Raw genomic sequence first — 18,848 nt, 5'->3', positions numbered from 1 at the left:
AAGTCTAAAACAAGGCGAATTCGCACCGGTTGATGCAACCTGTTCACTAGTACAGGAAACTGGTGCCACGAGGGGCTACTCCAAGCCTTCTTCGGCCAGAGTTTCTTTATTTCCTGAGATGGTAGGAGTGCGTAGCCCACAGAGGTTCGAGATGGTTGTGGTTAGATACCATGCGCAATGAGGATTTTTAATAATACTTCCACCCTTAGTCACTCGATTATATTTTTCAACTAAGAATGTCATCTAGGGAAGAGATAAGGGCTACGCAAGGCGCATATATCCAAAAAGATGAGGAAATAGTCTTCTGGAAAACTTATTTAGCTCATTGTATTTTTTTGTAATTGTATTTAAAAAAACTAATACAAAGCTGAAAATTTGTTATAGTAACGTTAATATTAAATATCGTGAAACAATGAAACGTGTTCTGATGACGCTTACTAACTCCCAGCTAATTTACTTACGTAAAAATCATATTTTTCATTTTATATGGATTCTCGACAATAAATTATAGTGACGCCTATTTTTTGCTCTTATTGAAATTATTTTAGAGACGTCAGAAGTGTAAAGTATGACATAGATGCTTTGATCACCTGAAATATGGATAAATTTTCATGAAAAAAATTCAGTGCTATACCTCAAATTTTCAAATAATTTTTATACTTTGCTGAAACTTTCACATGACATAGTATACATTTTTCCAGCTGAAAGAATGCATGGTTTTCGACTTCGCATCATAATGAAAATCCCAAGTTTTTTTGTTTTTGTAGAAATATTATACCATTCACCCGAATACCTTCAATTTAAATATATATTCAAAATGCTTCATTTTTCGATATATTTCCAAAACAAAAATCAATTGCTCACACTAATTGATGGATAGAAAGACTATGGTCCAATAATCTTTGCCCAGGCCAACTGAGGAAGAAAAGATGCACAACTTGGCCAATCGAAAAAGTGCCAAATCTGATCATCTCACCGGTTTCATTCATTTTCATTACAGTCTAAAACCGAAAAAAAAAATGATACTGTTTTCACATAATTCAATTAGGTTTTGAATAGTGTTTACGCACCTGAAATCCTGTAATACTTAAAGCCAACATATTAATCATTACAATAAATAACAGACAACTATTGTAAGTAGATTTGAGAATTCGACAATACCTTAAACAAAACAAAAAACAAAAACGTTAAACTAGATTAAAATTATCATAAATTTACCAATTAGTCCATTACAGTCACCAACTCGAGTATATTATTATGTTTTTTTATGTAATCTATCATTAACTGATGCATTCTGTCCTCTCGGATTACTTTTTTTCGTTTATTCCATACATATTTGTTGTTTGCTACATTCTTTAGACGATATCTGAAAATTATAATGTCTATATATAAATAACTTATTTTACGTCACTTTAATTATCCGTGCGATCATTAGTGCACGGGTTATAAATTATTAAAGTCAACATGTTGAAGTATTATGAATTATTTACGTAAACACCGCACGTAAGACACTGAAGTGTAATTTTGACTTTGACAACCGATACTTTGAAGATCAATCTCAAAAAACCACTTAAGAAAATTACTAAGGATCGAAAAATAACAATTTTATAAACATTGTTTTCCGATTAAAACTGATAGTTTCCGATACGGGAGAAGGTATGACATCCCAATCTGCATGTTTGCCACCCTTGCATTCGACGGCAAGTACACACGCAGGTTGATATATGCCCTAATTCCCTCCCTTGGGGTGTAATTTACTATTTTTCTTTATCTGCATCCAATAATTAATATATCTAAATATATACGGCCAGACTTTGTTTTTTTTTTTCGGTTAATGAGAGTGATTATCATTCAAGGAAAATAATGGTTATCATGCATTTAATTTTGATAGCATTATATCAAGAAATCGGAAAATTATTGTACAGTAACCTTAAAAAATCTCTTATGGTAATTATCAACGCAAAATTCTCAATTTGTATGTAGAGTAGCCCGTATTTTATGAAATTGTAACTTTGAGACTGATTAAATCGCGCTTTAAAATAAGGAATATTTTACTGAAACGTACCCAATAACTACAAACATACTACAGGCATGGTTAACGAAGTTTGCGTACAAAGAATCGAATGCAACGATTACAGTTGTAGGAAATGGGCTGACTATATATGCATGGATCAAAATCGGTATTTCGTATTGCACTGGATCTACAAAATACTCTGTTTGATATAAACTGATTTGAGGCCGTGTTTGATTCAGTGGCATATAGTAATCAAGAATTTTCGGAACCATGGGTGTAGTCAAAAACATCACCGTAACGGCATAAATAAAATCTTTATTCATAAATAATATTATTTATAAACTCAGTAGTATTAAAAATCAAATATTTTTGTTTTACTCACATATGTAAGCGTGAGTGATTTTTCGGTTATCATTTCCATATTTTCGTAACATCTGTAATTCTACATCTGACATTGGAGATTTCCAATCTGTTTGAGTCTTGATAAGCAGTATCTTTATCTTAAGCATAGAATTTTATTAAAATATGAAACCATAGTAAATAGAGAGCTTTGGTTTTCAGAAATTTTCATGAATGATTTTTGCAAATGCTGACAATTCATCAAAAACCGAAGCTCAAATTTGATGTTATCACCAACCTTATCGATATTGAAAAGACAATTACACATTTTGACAATCGTCAATGCATGTAATGCAAAGATTGGTGCACATTCGACGACTTTGTTGATATCTCCCCAGGCTGTTATCAATTTTATGACCTTAAAAGTGAAAAATGTAATTATATCTGTTTTGAAATTTCGAATTTATAATTTATAGAAGGCTATAGTTAAAAATATTATAAAAATGAGGTTCGCTTCAAGTGTTTAAATTCATTACGATGCGTTTTTTAAAAAAGAATTTAAATTTCATCATTTTTAATTCTTTTCAATCAATATTTTCAAACAGGGATGCCATACAGAAAAAAAAGTCAAGAAAATCTTGAGTCAAAAAAATGTTTTTGTTTAGCTAACAAATGATTCCATTTACCTCCGGTAAAAATATACTTGCAATTAAAAAAAACACAAGAAATCTTAATATTTTTCTAATTCTAGGTGACTGTGAAGGCCATGCACCAAAGCATGAAAGTAATACTTTTGTGATCCTCCAATTTAGACTATCGAAGAAAGTCATTGTTTCAATTTCGACCATATACTGAACATTTTGACTTTTACTAAGTCTCCCGAACCCTTGGTTTCGAATAATTTAAAATTCTATCAGAAGTACACACTGCTCACATCAAACAGCATAATTACCCCCTTTTATTATGACCAGTACCATAAATACTATAAGCTTCCGTGTCGAACTTTTTGCTTGTTTCGCGTGACATCATGTTAAAGCCCTTATTTCAGAGAATTTAAAGACAACATAAAAAAGAATTCAAAATTGCAACAAGTTCATTGTAACTCTCCTTAGAAAAAGTTGTCTTTTCTTATGTCTATTCAAAACGGACTTTACTGTTAAAAAGTACTTTATTCAATGTCTTCTGTCTTAACGACACGCTGCAATGTCTATTAAATTTAGAGAATACTATTTTATTTTCGTCATGAAATTATTCGATACATATCAATTTAAAAGCAATGGCTCTATATCTCTATTTTTATTCAACTCAAGAAATATATCCATCAATTCAGCTTACACGAAAACTATGATGGAGAAAATGAACAATCATAAGAATAAGTTCAAATTTTTCATGACAATCATTTGACAGATTAAAAACAATATCGAATAGAGCCGAATCAGAAATAAAAAAAAATTTTAACAAACGTGACCATCCCCTACAAGCCAAAATGCTTTGAATATACCTGGGACATTACTGCTATTTTTAGAAGGTTACATTCATACGCAAATGTCAAAGTAAGTGTTTATTGTTTATTTACGACGAATAAAATCCAATTTTTTGTAACCATTTTCTTCTTATTTTATAGATATTTTCATACGTAACTTGAGAGAGGCACCATATTGTTACTTTTTTAGTTTTTTTGGAATACATATCTTCGGCTGGTATTGAAGTAATTTATTCATTTTTATTAAATAATTTTATATATTATGTAGAGTAATATGAGGCAAGTGAGCGTAATCCCATGCATTTGTCCAAAATGAATTGATTTGCGCACACTTGCCTCACATTAACTAACTTTTTAAGGTACACGAGGTATATGCACGCTAATTTTTCGCTAAATGTCACAATAAACTTTGGTTAAATCTATACTCCATGGACTAGTATTGTTAACTTAGAAATATAGTTGAGGTAATTTTTGAATCCTAGAGTCACGCTGGAGAAAGCTTAGAAAAATTTTGTCCTTTACTTTTATGTGCCAGTGATATTTCAGAAGATTTTTCTGAAGCTTCCACAGAAAATACACACTCAGCACGTAAACATTCCATACTCTCCACATGAACAATCCATACTCACCACATAAACAATCCATACTCAGCACGTAAACAATCCATACTCGCGGCTCTGTGTTGGGAAAAAACTTTTGTCCTTTACTTTTATGTGCCAGCGAACTTGTATAGGATTTTTTTGAATCCTAGAGTCACCCTAGACTTACTCAAGAGAAAATTTAGGATAATTTTATGTATCACAACAATGTTTTCAAGCTCAAGGAGCTGAAAAACAGCGGGAAGTTTCAGGGCTGACTCGCAGGCTCAACCGATAGACAGATTTTTAATATAAAAATTTTTCGAATTTGATTCTATCTCACTATTTCCTGTTCGATTTTGAAAAATTGTCTTTACTGAATTCTTTGATTGAATAGTTTTATGAAGTTTTTAATATATACTTGTATCTTTACTTAGAAAAAAAAAAAAAAAATCATCGTAATCACAATTTTTACAACTGAAAGCTCAATTTCAAGAGAAAGACTTGAATATAAAATTGTTATACATCAGAAATACTCTCAAAATTGAATTTGATACAGTACTACTATGAATTGAATACCTATCAAACTATTTGTCTAATTTCTTGGGTATTTTTGAATTTAAAATCCTCCGCGATGTTACTCCTTCAAAGATTGTCAGTAGACTAACACAAAAATCGATAATACTGATACTAAAATAAAGTTCATCAGTTTCCTTAATATAAAACTTTATCATGTGGATAAAACCATATCATTAATTAAGCATAGTATAGTAGAAGAACTGTGTTTATGCATAAAAAATGAAGATGTCTCATGCAGATACTCATTAGATATGTACATAGATAGAAACTTTCTTCGAGAATTTTTTATGCTAAAACTTTAGAATATAAACTTAAAAAATATAAAGTAACGATAAAAATAACCCCAGTTCTACAAAGAGTATTTTTAGTCGTAATGGAAGCACCGTTACGTAACACGAATTGGAATGGTGATACCAGATATGCTTTAGGACTTTATAAGTACATTACAAAGAGTGTTGGAATCTGGCCATGCGATTCTCAAACCATTCCGTCAAAAATTCAAACACTATTAGTTATTGTACTTGAGGTACTGTCATATTTACATAAACGTATTTTTCTTTTTTAGAGTGTTTATAAACCGAAATTGATACATCCATGGAATGATGAATGTTTATCAGTGTAAAATCATGGCCTCTTCGAATTAAACTAATAATCTGGTGCTGGGGTTTGTAACTTCAACATTAAATTAATTAACTTGATTACTAATATAATAATTCAATTTTATCTACCCGTATATATAAGTCTCTTTATTTTCTGAGATAGGAGTTTAGGTTCGAAGAGACTTAAACTCGTGCTGCCTGTAGTTAAACGAAAGTACTCGGCTTGTAACCAACATGGTCAGGGTTCGATTCCCAGATGAGACTGTCTGATTATTTTTCAATAAATTGTTTATTGAGATGGTCTCTTCCTCATCTTTCCCAATATTCGCCTATTCTAAAAATTTTCGGTCGTAAAGCCTCTCCAAGGTAACACGACTTTATCTGCCCGGACAAAATCTCGCTATGACAAAATCTCTCCAGGATAAAATACATGTATGTGGAGCATATTCTATATATTTATGATATACACATAAAATGTAAAAAAAAGTCTGAATACTATTCCAATCGTAAGTGTAGAAATCATTACAATTACATAGATTATTTTAAGATCTTGTTTATAGAGATCGTGTCCAGCAGATTTCGTTCTGGAGAGATTTTGTCATGGAGAGATATCATGGTGGAACCCTCTCTAATCCTTCACATTACGAGTCGTGTAAAATTTCAAAAAAAAATCAAAATTTCAATCATTTTTGGGAATTTCAAATTTCGTGACCCTCAAAAATTTTTTATTTAGCTGATTTTTGAGGAGTTCTCAAAATGTCATACAAATAAATTTTTATATAAGCCTCGGAAAAAAAATTGTTCTTTTTTTTGAGCCACTCTTATATATATATATATATATATATATATATACTCAGAGTGTCAACCACTTAATTTTACATTTTTAAATATTACAGATTACGATGGCGATAAGCATTCTAAGTGAGATTAATCTAAATTGTGGAGAAGTGAATGATGTTATTCAAATGTATTCACTAGCAGCATGCTGTGCTATCGTTATAATAAAAATAACATCACTTCGTTACAACAATATTAAAATTCTTGCAATAATATCATCGAGCATACATGATTGGCAAACAGTTACACACCCGAAAGCTCTCGAAATTATGAAGCGAAATGCAAAATTGGCTCGCTCTGTTTGCCTTTTCCAAATGATATCTGCTTATTTAACATCTGTTGTGATTATAATAGGACCTCTGCCATATCTTTCTTTGCAAGTCAATGCGACACTTAATTCATCTGATATGATATTAAGACCTCTGCCATTGCGAACAGTTTGTTTTTACGGTGAAATGTCGACCAAAATGTATTCTGCCATTTATATACTCCAAGCTATCCAAACCTTATCAACGTGCACTAGTAACATAGGATGTGATTGTTACTTTTTTGGAATAACTTTGCATGTTGCGGCACAATTCGAATGGCTCGGAGTTGAATTTCAAACTTTGAATACTGATGCAAGTGAGAAGGAATGCAAAAAATCATTGGCAACTCTGGTCAGCAAGCACAATCGACTGATGCAGTTGTCAGACTATCTAGAGGATTCATTCCATATCTGTATATTTCTGGTTTTATTAGTAAATACAGTTCAAATTTGTTTAAACGGTAAGAATTATGAACAAGCATTTGTGTGTATTCTTGTGAGAAAATGATCGAATTTTTACATGAGACGCGGGTTCCAAAATTCCGATGCATTAAAGAATATTTTTAAGCGTGAAAAATTTGAAAATGTATTCACAATAATGTCTTAAACCTTGAAATCAGTGGGAAGTTTTGAGGCTGGCCTACAGCATCAATTGTTTCTAGATTTTATATGTTTTGCTACGGATAGTAGCTCAGCCTTGTGTACAAATTCAATTATTCAAATTCTGGGAGATCAATTAATTAATCAAAAGTAATGACCACCGGTAAACTTTTCTATATAATTTTTATTTTATAGTTATGCAACTGATCATAAGTGTGCGATTCGGAGATACTGCTACTGCCATTAACGCAGTAATCATTATATATGTGATGAACCTCCAAATTTTTCTTTATAGTTATGCTGGAGACCGCCTGACTTCTGGAATTGAAAATTTACACGTTGCAATATATGGTAGTTCATGGTATGACTTACCACAAAAAACTATAAAAGACTTGTCATTTATTATGCTCAGAGTTAATAAGACTTTTAATATAACAGCCGGAAAAATTTATCCCATGAATATTGACAGTTTTAAAAATATCTTGAAAGCAATGTTATCTTACTTTTCTGTAATGCAGGCCATGTTTGAAGAATGAATATGGAATAGATGATATAAATAATTAGTATGTCAGTGACAATATAAAAGAAGAAAACTCTTGAAAACCCATATTAATAATACTATTTTTATTCGCATCCATTGTATTTGATTGATGATATATTTCATCCCGAAATTAATGGGTTAACGCACACTTACCTACATCGAAAACTTGCCTACATGACTTATTGATAAACTTACTGTATTGTATTAATGTCCTTTTTATATTTTACTTTGTATGGACACGGAGAAATTATTCTGATTTGAAATGCTATAGTGTCATAGTTATGCCGGACCATGTTGGCCACCTGTCGGAAATTAAAGCAAACATACAAAAATTACAATGGCCATAATAAAATTTCCAATGGTTATAGCAATTTGTGATATAATCCTTGTAAGTTTTATTATGGTCGCAGTAATTTTTGCATGTGTTTATTTCAATTTCCGACAGGTGGCCAACATGGTCCCGCATCGCTATGATACTACAGCATTTCAAACAAAAATAATTACTTCGTGTACATTCAAAGTAAAATATAAAAAGGGCATTAATACAATACTGTAAGTTTACCATGTAGTCAAGTTTACGCACACATACATCGAAAACTTGCCTCACATATAAATAAATAAAAAATTTTTTTAAATTTCAATATTTTAGTTGTTTTAGAGCACAAAAATAAGGGGTGACCCCTTAGTTATGTGTAACTTTTATCACTTTTTTATTCAGCAACATACAAAATAGAGGAAATAAAGATAAACTTCCAGAAAACGAATAAATATTTAAAATAGTACTATTTGAACTCTTACGACGATGTGAAATCAAACAATGGCATTTCTAAAGGCGCTAAAGGAGGCAGTGGTGCTAATCTCAGCGAATGCCCTTCCTTCGAAGACATTTCATCTGTTCCAGCAACTGAAACAGTATGCAACCGTTGTGTCAATTGCTTGACTTCTTGTTCTTTAGCTTCAAGTTGACTGAGTAAACTTTCAACGAGAGATCGCAGTTGAGAATTGACAGTTCGCAATTCTTCAATCACAGTGACGGTATCTTTGGGATGCTTGAAAGCCTGATCATCATCCGGTAATGACATAAGACTCAGCAAACTATCCTGCTCTTCTATGGTTTTATAAATTGCTTGCCTTAATGATCCCTCAAATTTTTCTGTTACCACAGAAGCAGTGGATCCTTTGTCATGATACTTAACGACATGTTTACTTAAAATATTCTTTTGCTGATTTTCCAGTGTATTTTTGTATTCGTCGTACTGCGCTTGCTTCATCCTAAAACGTAAGTCATGTTATTTTTATGAAAAATTATTTAACATAAATAATGAGATATTATTTTATACCTCACAACCACAGCTTGCCTTTTATAATAATCGCTTTGTAACGCTAGTGACTCCAGTGCGACTATCGAATGAACTGATGACACTGCTGATCTTGAATTGTTGCCCGAGGGATCTGAAGTTTTGATGTCTGCAAAATTATTACTCAGCTGACTATGAGCATCCGCAAAAAAAGTTGATACTTTTTCATAGCAGTCAGCCGCTTCCTCGAACTGTCCTTTCTGTAGAAGAGAATCTGCTCTTCTGAGCTTTTCATGGGCCTGAAAAAATATCATAAAGTTTTTAATCAGATGAAAAAACGAGTAAAGTATCGACGTAATTATTAATTAATACTTGAGTTATTCATTTACTGAGCGTAACACTGATAAACAAATTAAAAACATGACGCAATGACTGTCAATTGCTATTTGTGGATTTTTATCACATATATGAACAAAGTAAGTAAAACACAATTTCGATAACATTTAAAATTTTTGATATTAAATTTTCAATTGTTTTTTTTTCTAAGTATTTTCTTAAAAGAAATAGATTTTTTTAATGTCTGTTGCTTTTAGTATCGTTTGGTTTATCAAGTTAAATTTTCTACTATTATTACTTTTAATTATGACACTTACTAGATTCAAGATCGCATTCTCCATGACTGATCAGCTGATTGTAAAAACAAAATATACAATTTATTTTTATTTTTAAATCTATGTACATGTATCAACAAATTGACGTTACCGGTAGAGTCAGTAAGTTTATTATGTTGGTAATTTGAATTGTATGAATTCAAGAAGTCAAGAAGTTGCCTTTTTTCTCACAAAAACCCTGATAGCTTGACTTTCTGATCAGAAAGTTGGTGTCAATTAGTTACTGTACGTCATCGAGATGTCAAAAAGTTTAATTTCAATTTCTGAGCTGAAACTCCGGTTTTCTAGGTCGTTTTGCAACAAAAAAGTTACCACAGTATATAAAAGTAGTGTTTAATGTCTATATTATCTGTCTTTTACTCGCTTAATAGATAAATGAATCACCCTTGCATGACTTGGAATATTAGTAGAATCCTGTCAGATGTCGCTGCTTTGTTACTTATCTTGCTTTTGCTCCTCAAGCGCGAAAGCACTGAGGGTGCTTTACTAAGGTTCTTCCTCTTCGGCAATTTCACTCAAACGAGATCATTTCTGTACTCTTTTCATTGCACCAAAATTAGATTTAATTACATTGTTAGTGTTGTCTATTGGATTTTATGCGATTTTGATCCATTTAAGTAGGTTCTATGGGAACTTTCGGATAGGGGTGTTGTCAATTGTTACGTATGAATCTTCGTAAGCACGATAACCCGAAAGACGTTAATCAGAATAATTTTTTTTATTAGCTCTGTATTTTTCATTGAAACCTTTTTGAAAATCGCGGTTTAAATCCTGCCTGTTTCATTATAAGTAATTAATCTCAAAACTGATAATTCGATATTAAATTCCTGTGTATCAATGAAATGTCCAGCCTTTTCTCTTTCTAACAACTGACTACCTCTATATGCCTCTTTTTTTTCTTTCCATCTATCTATCTAACTAGTACTGACAATAAAATTGGCGTGATAGTCGTACAAGAAAGTAGTGACATCTACAAAAAAAGGCGGTCTATTTGAAAAAATAATTTTTTTTTTTTAATTAACTCAATTCAAAATATAATTTTTTGGTTCTTTAGCAGCATAAAAAATGTTCGTCTTTCGTTCAAAAAAGTGTCTCTTATGACCCTATGACAACCAACCCTTGGGACAACCATACCCAGTTTTCTCTACATGGAGAGCGTCGGATTAAACACGGATTCAGACTTCTTATGTCAGTTCTCGCTTCCGACTTGGATAGCTAATTTCACCATCGTCATATCATATTGTTTTATCCCTTGCCACATCATATATTATTATATTATAAGTTTGCTTATATTTTTAGGAATAAGTCTCATCAGTACGAAGTGAACCATTTCTTGAAGGAAATCATGCTCTTTTTAGAACAAACCTAAAAGCAGAGCAAGAGAATCAATTGAGTATTGAAGGTATTGAATGGTTGATCAGGATTACGACTAATTCTGTTAACCTGATGATAAAAAATCATTATTATTTCAAAGTAAGTCATTTAAAAATGAATCATTCCTCTCTAAAAATGAACTAATAGTGAAATGCACTGCGAATCAGCGGGTAGTCACTATTTCTCTAGTGGTATAACTGGTTCCCAATACATATTCACCAATTCGCAGTGGATTTCACTAATGACTTCTAGAGAGAGATAATTTAAAAAAAATTCTATCCTGGTATCAAAAATGGACTATTTTAAAAAATATTGATTTGAATCTTCTGGTAAATTACACGTTTTTATATCTTATTTCCATTTCTTCAGCGCACGTTCCCTGTCTACTCGTGAATGGGCATGGCAAGGACCAACAGTGGGTATGAATGAAATAATAAATATATAAATACGGGGCAGCGTGGGTTGCGACAAGCAAGCAACCAGCAGCAGTAACCACATGGATTAAGTGGAGGACGGGGTAAGACGCAAACGGCGCACGCCATGTACGATCGAGGTCATCACCTTTCTATAACTAAAAGCCTGCTTTCGCCCTTTCAAGTCTTTTCTTTAATTTTTACTTTTTTTCTCTTTTGTTTTCATCTCATTTAGCTTTGATTAAAAGACTCTTAGAACAATATTTCGAAGAACCAAAATCCTCGATATCTTTATCCACGTGAATTATCATTTAAAAACGTAATTAGTTTTTTTTTCTTCATAGATTTTAAACATTTCATCAATTTTTCCTAGTTTACCGTTGTTTTTATAAGAACATTAAGAGACTCACAGCGTAGGTGTAGACTCGGAACAGTGGGTGGAATATTCTCACCATCGAAGAGAAGCAAGAGAGAGTAGAGATCGTTTGTACTTTTACTCTTTTCATTTCTTCCTTTCTCTCTCTTTATCTCTTTCGCTAGGACCCAGAGGTCATCGTCCCCCCATTCTGAAGTATCTACCTTCTTTTTATGGTCGTGACATATCTCGGCGACCATTTTTCGTTATGTTGTGTGTGATGACCCGCAATTTTCAGACTTTGTTGATGCAGATCAAAGTGCAGTGATATTAGATAACTTTTTTTGGTTATAATCATATACACCTCAAAGAGTGTTGTGATAGAATCGAGAATGCCGATACGTCCCACTATCATACAAACACGTTGGTTACCTATTTCATCTCGCTGTCCTTCTCCGAGACTAGAGCTTCCAAAGACGGTTAGGGAGGTACGGTTTCCGGTCGCCCACACGGACTACTATACCTAGTCACCGTCCGAGTTGTGAAAATCTACAATTCAAACATCAAGTGTACCTGGCGCAATATACAGGAGAGATAACTACGTTATGAGATGATAAAAGATAGACTGATTATTCTCTCAATGACACCCAGAGAAATCTATAATCTAATCAATTTATAGGGGGTTATTCTTAATGGACAACTTCGGATTCCGGTTGGTTTATATTTTTTCCAGTCAATCCGATCGAATAGACATCCCAAAATAATTAACCAACTAAAGGTATCTCAAAAGAGAATTAACTCATCCATAACTTGATGTTATAGGTATTTAAATGTTGACCACTCAAATTTTTTCATTTTTTCTATTTCATTATAATTTTATAATTAGTTTTAGAAATTTAAATGAACTGGATCTAGAGTCTCTTGTTTAAAGAAAAGTGTGTGTGTGTTTCATGAAGGTAATGTGGAATATATGTGACTTCAATCTTAGAGATATTTAATATTCATTAGAAGAGATTATATGATGACTTGTTTATTTTATAAATGACATCTTTTCCTTTTCTGGATACAGTAGAACCTTGTTATAAGACTATTGGTTTCTCTCTCAAACTATCATGATACCTGGTTTATAAAAAAGACAGAATAGTCTTATAACGAGGTCCGACTGTAGTAAATTTCAATACATACTTACATCTATGTTTATACAGTAAACAAAAAATTTTCAAAATTCGGGAGTAAATTCGGAGTGATGACGGATTTTATTTAAATCTGAATGAACGTCTAGGTTATGAAATTCTCAAACAAAGATTGATATGCGTAATATCTTGTTTGCAGAGAAACTCCTGATTGTTGATAATCCTGTGGCTCTTCTTCGTTACTCTTTTCTTCAAAGGATATTCGACTGTAGGAAGGATAGTTTCCGGTCGCCCACGCTTTTCTGCGACCACTGTACTGTTTTCGCAGGATTAAGGGACGTGTTGTATAAAATTTCATTTATCTTCTATCAATTTCTAAATTTCATTTTCTTTTCCTAAAAAATAAGATACAAAAATGATGACAATTTATTTTTCCATAGTTATTAATCAAATGAACAAATTATAGTATCACTAACTGAAATTTTGAATAAACGATTAAGCTTTTTCTCAGCCATGCCACTAAAAGTGGAATTTGCATCCATCAGAAATGTCCATTATATTACAATACTTGTATTTATCTTCACACTCAAGAAATATTTTTTTTGTAAAGACCTTCGGAGTCTTTCAATATACTTGAATTGACCTCCCTGCGAGTCAAGGACATTTTTAAGGCCCAACACACAATGAAATATTGTACAAATCTCAAGTGAGCAACGTTCAAACATAAAAGACTAGGATAGGCACCAGTTTAATATGTATTATAAAAATACCTGTTGTACATCTAAAACCAGTGGGTACTGTTTTCTACGGCTTAAGGATCGTGCTCTTTAAAAACTATGTTTTTTTACCTGCTTATTCTTGTGTGCGTCTTATCACATCGACACCAAAATTATGAACAAGTGAAAAATGATGTCCATCATTTGTAAAATCGTCAGAAATTGAAACTAAATGGATTATTGATTCTGATAACGAAAAAAATTATCCAAAATAACAAAAGGTATAGCGAGGTATAAATAAATAAGACGCATCTCCCACGCCGTAAAGTCGTTATTATATCCCATAGCGTATTGTGCCCATGGGAAAACTGGACAGGACTCTTGCGCCAGGGCCTCAAGGTAAGTTCCCGTACCCACACGTCTCTTGAAGCATATACACACTTATAAGGGACACACTCAAGCGTCGATTTGAGATATCGCGGGGAGCGTTAACCTCGCATCTTGTTCTCTGGAACGCGTGTGCGTGTCGTTTCAGCTTATGTGCATGTGTAAAAGACTAACCAGGTCGTTGAGAGAGAAAGAGGGTGTGCGTATATGCACTATAGCGAGGCCCGATAGATGCTTGAGGAACAGGGTGCGGTCCAACCTACCTTGGTTCTTGTAGAGCTCATGAGCTAACCTACCCATAATCCTGTCTTGCCGAGTATACATCCAGGCGCGAGCTGCCACAGCCTGATCTTATGCCATATTTGCATCCACGATCCAGGATACGTAAATACCCTCTTACTAGCTCGTGCGCGTGTATCCCCCCCCTTACTTCCCTGCTTTCTTACTCATCTTTCTTGTTATTTTTGTTTCTTTATAAGTTGCTTCACTCTTCGGGTGACATTACGCAAATGTGTAGGAATTCGCGAAGCTCTGGAATACTAATTATTCAATTTTACACCCTGTTTTATGATATTTCATAAATTTAAAAGAGAATTATCCTTCCAAGTAACGCATAAACTCTATCTATATAATGCGGGTCTAGCATTTTCATGCTGTTTGAATATATTTTTCAGATTATCGGTTTTTTTGTATTTTTCAGTCAGTCATTTTTCCTCGCATGCAAATGCGCTCATGACGATACCATTTCACGCAGACGCGTGGGCGAATAAATCTCTCATGGCTATTGATTAGCACAGACGTAACTTGCGTCGTACTATCTCTTGCAAACCCGATATCAGGATTGGACAAAATATATATAGCAAAATCCAAAAATCTTTTGATACAGCGCTGAGACAGCAGAACGATTCGATCTGGAATATTTATTATTTGTCAGAATAAAAACAAAAGTTATGCGTACACCCAAACGTCCAATGAGATAAGATTGAACCTTCGCGAAAGTTGTGAACATGTAACGATCATGGTTTATTCTGGTAGCGAGTAACTTATTGCTCGCGTAATACAACATTTTTATTTTTTTTTTCTCTTTTATTTTATACCACTTTACAGAAAAAAAAAGTTGTTCAGATAGTAAGTATACACTGTAAAAAGAGCGGCGTTTAAAATCGACTCATTTTAACACCGTCCAGTATTAAAATTACATACCACCGCTGTATGTGGTGTAAAAGCGGTGTAAAAAAAAATTCCACAAATAGAAATTTATACATTTATACACAATACATAAAATTTTAAAATACCATTCGCCCAAAATATAACGCGACTTGTCATCACAATGGCGCCCGCAATTCTTAATGGATCTTAATGAAATTTTATCCACTTATTTATTGGATTACCTTGATTAAGCTCGAAGATAAGCCCAGTCGGTCGATTAGTTAAAAAGTTGTAAGTGTTTGAAATTTTTTCTGATTTTCCTAAAAATGAATTTTCTGGTTTTATCCTAAAATAACTTTTGAACCGAAAATGATAACTTAATTCTGTAAAAAGTATCTCAAAATTTGAACGATTAGCTTCAATTTTCACTGTAATACTTGATTTTTTGAAACATCTTTTCTAACAATTTGATGATATTGAAAATTTCACAAAAAAGCTTATTTTTGCAGCTTAGTCTTCTAATAACTTCTAATTGATGGCATAACTCTTTTCCTAGAAATTCATATTAAAGCTTACAAAATAAGTATTAATTACACTATTGTAGCTTTTTTTGTATTTACACTGTGGAAAATTCCCATTAAATTTTACTATGGGTGCATTGTAACCCCGGACCATAAGAAAACTGGCACAAAATTTACAAGCGTCCCATAGTAAACGTATGCGCATAGGTCCCAATCGTGTCGTCTGCGCATACCATTTACTATGGGACACTTGTAAATTTTGTGCCAGTTTTCTTATGGTCCGGTGTTACAATACGCCCATAGTAAAATTTGTTGGAAATTTTTCACAGTATAGCCGGATGACTTTTGATTTTTTTTACAGTGTATAGAAAAACATCAAAAAGATGATTTACAGTGTGAAGTTTAAGATCCACAAGTCTAATAGATCTTACTAGTGTCTTTCTCTACATACTCTTCACACTCAAACCGGATGACATAACCATGTAATTGATATAATAATCGATTAATTGATATAATAATCGAGACGGTCGAAATTAATTTGATGATGAGCCACTCGAAAGTAATAGACCAAAAAAACATCAAGTGACTCTTCAGTCTTACATATGTAACCCAATGAAAATACTTAGCAAGTTTGTCACACTCAATTGGATTCACACATTACCCAATCCACTTCTTGACACTTGATAGGTGATGCTGGAATTTTGGTTTATCAGATCTTCAGTTGATACACATGGAGAAAAAGAGAGAGAGGTATTGTTCTTTAATAAAAGACCAAGGTTATTATTGGTATATATAATCTGTTATAATCCATGTAAAATTACTACAGAAGTGCCCATACAAGAACTTGGGCTTACGACATTCTATTGGTGTCTATCTTGCTCCATTCGTTGTGCGAGACTTTCACCGACGACTGAGTTCATTCATAAATTGAATATTGCTGGCTTGTATAACTGTGTATAACGACAAACCATTTATAGTAACGTTTATTAAGTAATATTGTATTTATATATATTTAGAATGAGAGAGAGAGAGATTGATTGATTGAGAGACTTACACCTAATACCAAGGCTCAGGGCGAATGGTAACATAGTATACCAAAAAAAAGTTATTAAAAATAAAATTTTATAAATATGAGAAGTATATGAATGAAGGGAGAGATACTGAGATGTAAAGTCATACCTTTATAATTAGGGAACTGAAAAGTGAAAATTTTCGGATGACTATTTTATAGCTTTAATAATTTTAAAATTTCGAATTGTTGATCATACGGTCGAAAAAGAATGTTTCTTAACTCACTACAGGATATATAATATTCAGTAAAGTCATGTCTTGTTGGCAACGAAATAAAAGAGATGAGCGGGAGGAATAAGAAAGAAAAGAAGAGGAGAAAAGAGGTGTGGCGCACGAGTCTCTCTTGCATTGTCTGTCCGTGCAGCGGTCGAGCTGATCCACGCATAGCAGCATCCGAATCTATCTATACTACACGCAAAGTATACACCATGAAGCATCAGTGTCTCTCCATCCAACTCTTTCGAGGCTCTTATGTGTGTGTGCGTAGGCGATTGCACGCGTGCACACTCAGTATAGCGAACCGACAATCAACACACCCGGACAGTTCCGACCGGTATTCAAAGTCAGCAATGTAGACGGCGAGGGGGATACAGATGTAAGAGGAAGAATCGCGGTAGAGGGAGTAGGCACGAGCCTAACTGCAGCCCAGCATCCCACGCTTATATTCTTAGGCGACGTTCCAGCGTCCTCTCAAATTGTCTTTTCTCTTATACTTATAATACTCGTAGTTAGTGTTTTGTTTCATATCATGGATTTCTCTTTCTCTCTCTTTCTATCTCTCCCTTCCCCATTCTTCTCTATTTTGTAAAATTTTTCAAACTTACATATATATATATTAGGGTGATTCAAAAATAAACAGAAAATTTTTTTTTGCGTCTTCTGATTTTTATAACTAGCTAACGATGCATCATAAAAAAAATCATCAGGCATTTTTGTAGGGAATTGAATGCTCTACAAAAAAAGTCTCTTATCATTTTTTGATAAATCCTACTGTTCAAAAGTTATTTAAGCTTCAAGTGAAGTTTATAGTAAATTTTGACATCTTTTTACTTTTCCAGCGAAACTATCAGACTTATCACAAAATATCATAGGACCTTTTTTGTAGACATTTTTATTTCCTACAAATTATTGCCTATAAAGTTTTTTCTAATTCCTCATTGTTTTCTAGTTATTTTCAGTTTAATCACCAGGTCTTAAAAAATCGATCAGATTTTTTTTATGAGCTTGACTAAGTATTCAAAAATGAAGCAGTGGCCACAAATGGTACTTCTACCCTGGAAGAAAAAATTCTGCTAGAGCAATATTGGGGATGTTGTTCATATATTGGGAAAAATGATATTCCACATTCAATGTTTTTCCGAATAAACAAACGGAAATTTAGTTATTGGTTTAAATTTTCTGAGCGATTAATAGATTTAGTTTCTTGTATTTCATATATTTATGTTGAACAAGATTACAACTGTTCATGTTGTTTTACGGACAATCTGTCCCAATTTTTCATTCGTTTAAACTCTTCACGGGACCTCACACACATCTCTATATACACTCAAAACACTCAATTCATTTACACTTAACGATTCAACTCGACGAAGAAATCTATTTCCACTTGGGAGGGACAAGATAATATACGTACTAAAAATATATTTATACGAGTAAAAGTAAAAAAGATACGATTTCGATCGAGGCTCGTATAATCTGTAAAAAAGAATTACGACGAGTCATGGAGAAAAAGAACGTTGTTTGAGTATAGATGCAATAAATAAGAGACGACAAACATTGAAAAGAATATAAAAAGGAAAGACTAATATGAAAAAAAAAAAAAAAAGAAATATATATATATATACTGTATATATAAGTATACAAGAGAAACAGAAGATAAAGCG

At 32.8% G+C, this 18,848-nt stretch overlaps 3 protein-coding genes across 4 annotated transcripts; 1 reads left to right on the top strand and 2 right to left on the bottom strand.

Annotated features, from left to right (window-relative positions):
• Positions 1-527: 527 nt before the first annotated feature.
• LOC103571884 (odorant receptor 13a-like) lies at positions 528-2,337 on the bottom strand. Its single transcript, XM_008550208.2, has 5 exons — positions 2,066-2,337; positions 1,071-1,161; positions 865-1,001; positions 661-793; positions 528-590 (listed from the first exon to the last, which is right to left on the bottom strand). The coding sequence occupies exons 1-5, from the start codon at positions 2,335-2,337 to the stop codon at positions 540-542; spliced, it is 684 nt and encodes a 227-aa protein (XP_008548430.2). The 3' UTR covers positions 528-539.
• Positions 2,338-5,366: 3,029 nt separating this feature from the next.
• Positions 5,367-8,288, top strand: LOC103571883 (odorant receptor 13a). The gene is made up of 3 exons (XM_008550206.2): positions 5,367-5,519; positions 6,489-7,197; positions 7,532-8,288. Exons 1-3 carry the CDS (start codon positions 5,367-5,369, stop codon positions 7,870-7,872), a joined length of 1,203 nt encoding a protein of 400 aa, XP_008548428.2. The 3' UTR covers positions 7,873-8,288.
• Positions 8,289-8,520: 232 nt separating this feature from the next.
• Positions 8,521-9,951, bottom strand: LOC103571806 (nuclear receptor-binding factor 2). 2 transcript variants are annotated; one of them, XM_008550102.3, is made up of 3 exons: positions 9,829-9,951; positions 9,236-9,474; positions 8,521-9,149 (listed from the first exon to the last, which is right to left on the bottom strand). In XM_008550102.3, the coding sequence occupies exons 1-3, from the start codon at positions 9,850-9,852 to the stop codon at positions 8,672-8,674; spliced, it is 741 nt and encodes a 246-aa protein (XP_008548324.1). In that variant the 5' UTR covers positions 9,853-9,951; the 3' UTR covers positions 8,521-8,671. The 2 variants fall into 2 exon arrangements, with proteins under 2 accessions (XP_008548324.1, XP_008548323.1); XM_008550101.3 differs by having other exon boundaries at positions 9,218-9,474; positions 9,829-9,944.
• Positions 9,952-18,848: the final 8,897 nt, after the last annotated feature.

The sequence above is a fragment of the Microplitis demolitor genome, chromosome 10 (assembly GCF_026212275.2).
Source record: "Microplitis demolitor isolate Queensland-Clemson2020A chromosome 10, iyMicDemo2.1a, whole genome shotgun sequence".
In the NCBI taxonomy this organism is placed as follows: Eukaryota; Metazoa; Arthropoda; class Insecta; order Hymenoptera; family Braconidae; genus Microplitis; species Microplitis demolitor.
This window is presented reverse-complemented; position numbering and strand designations above follow the sequence as displayed.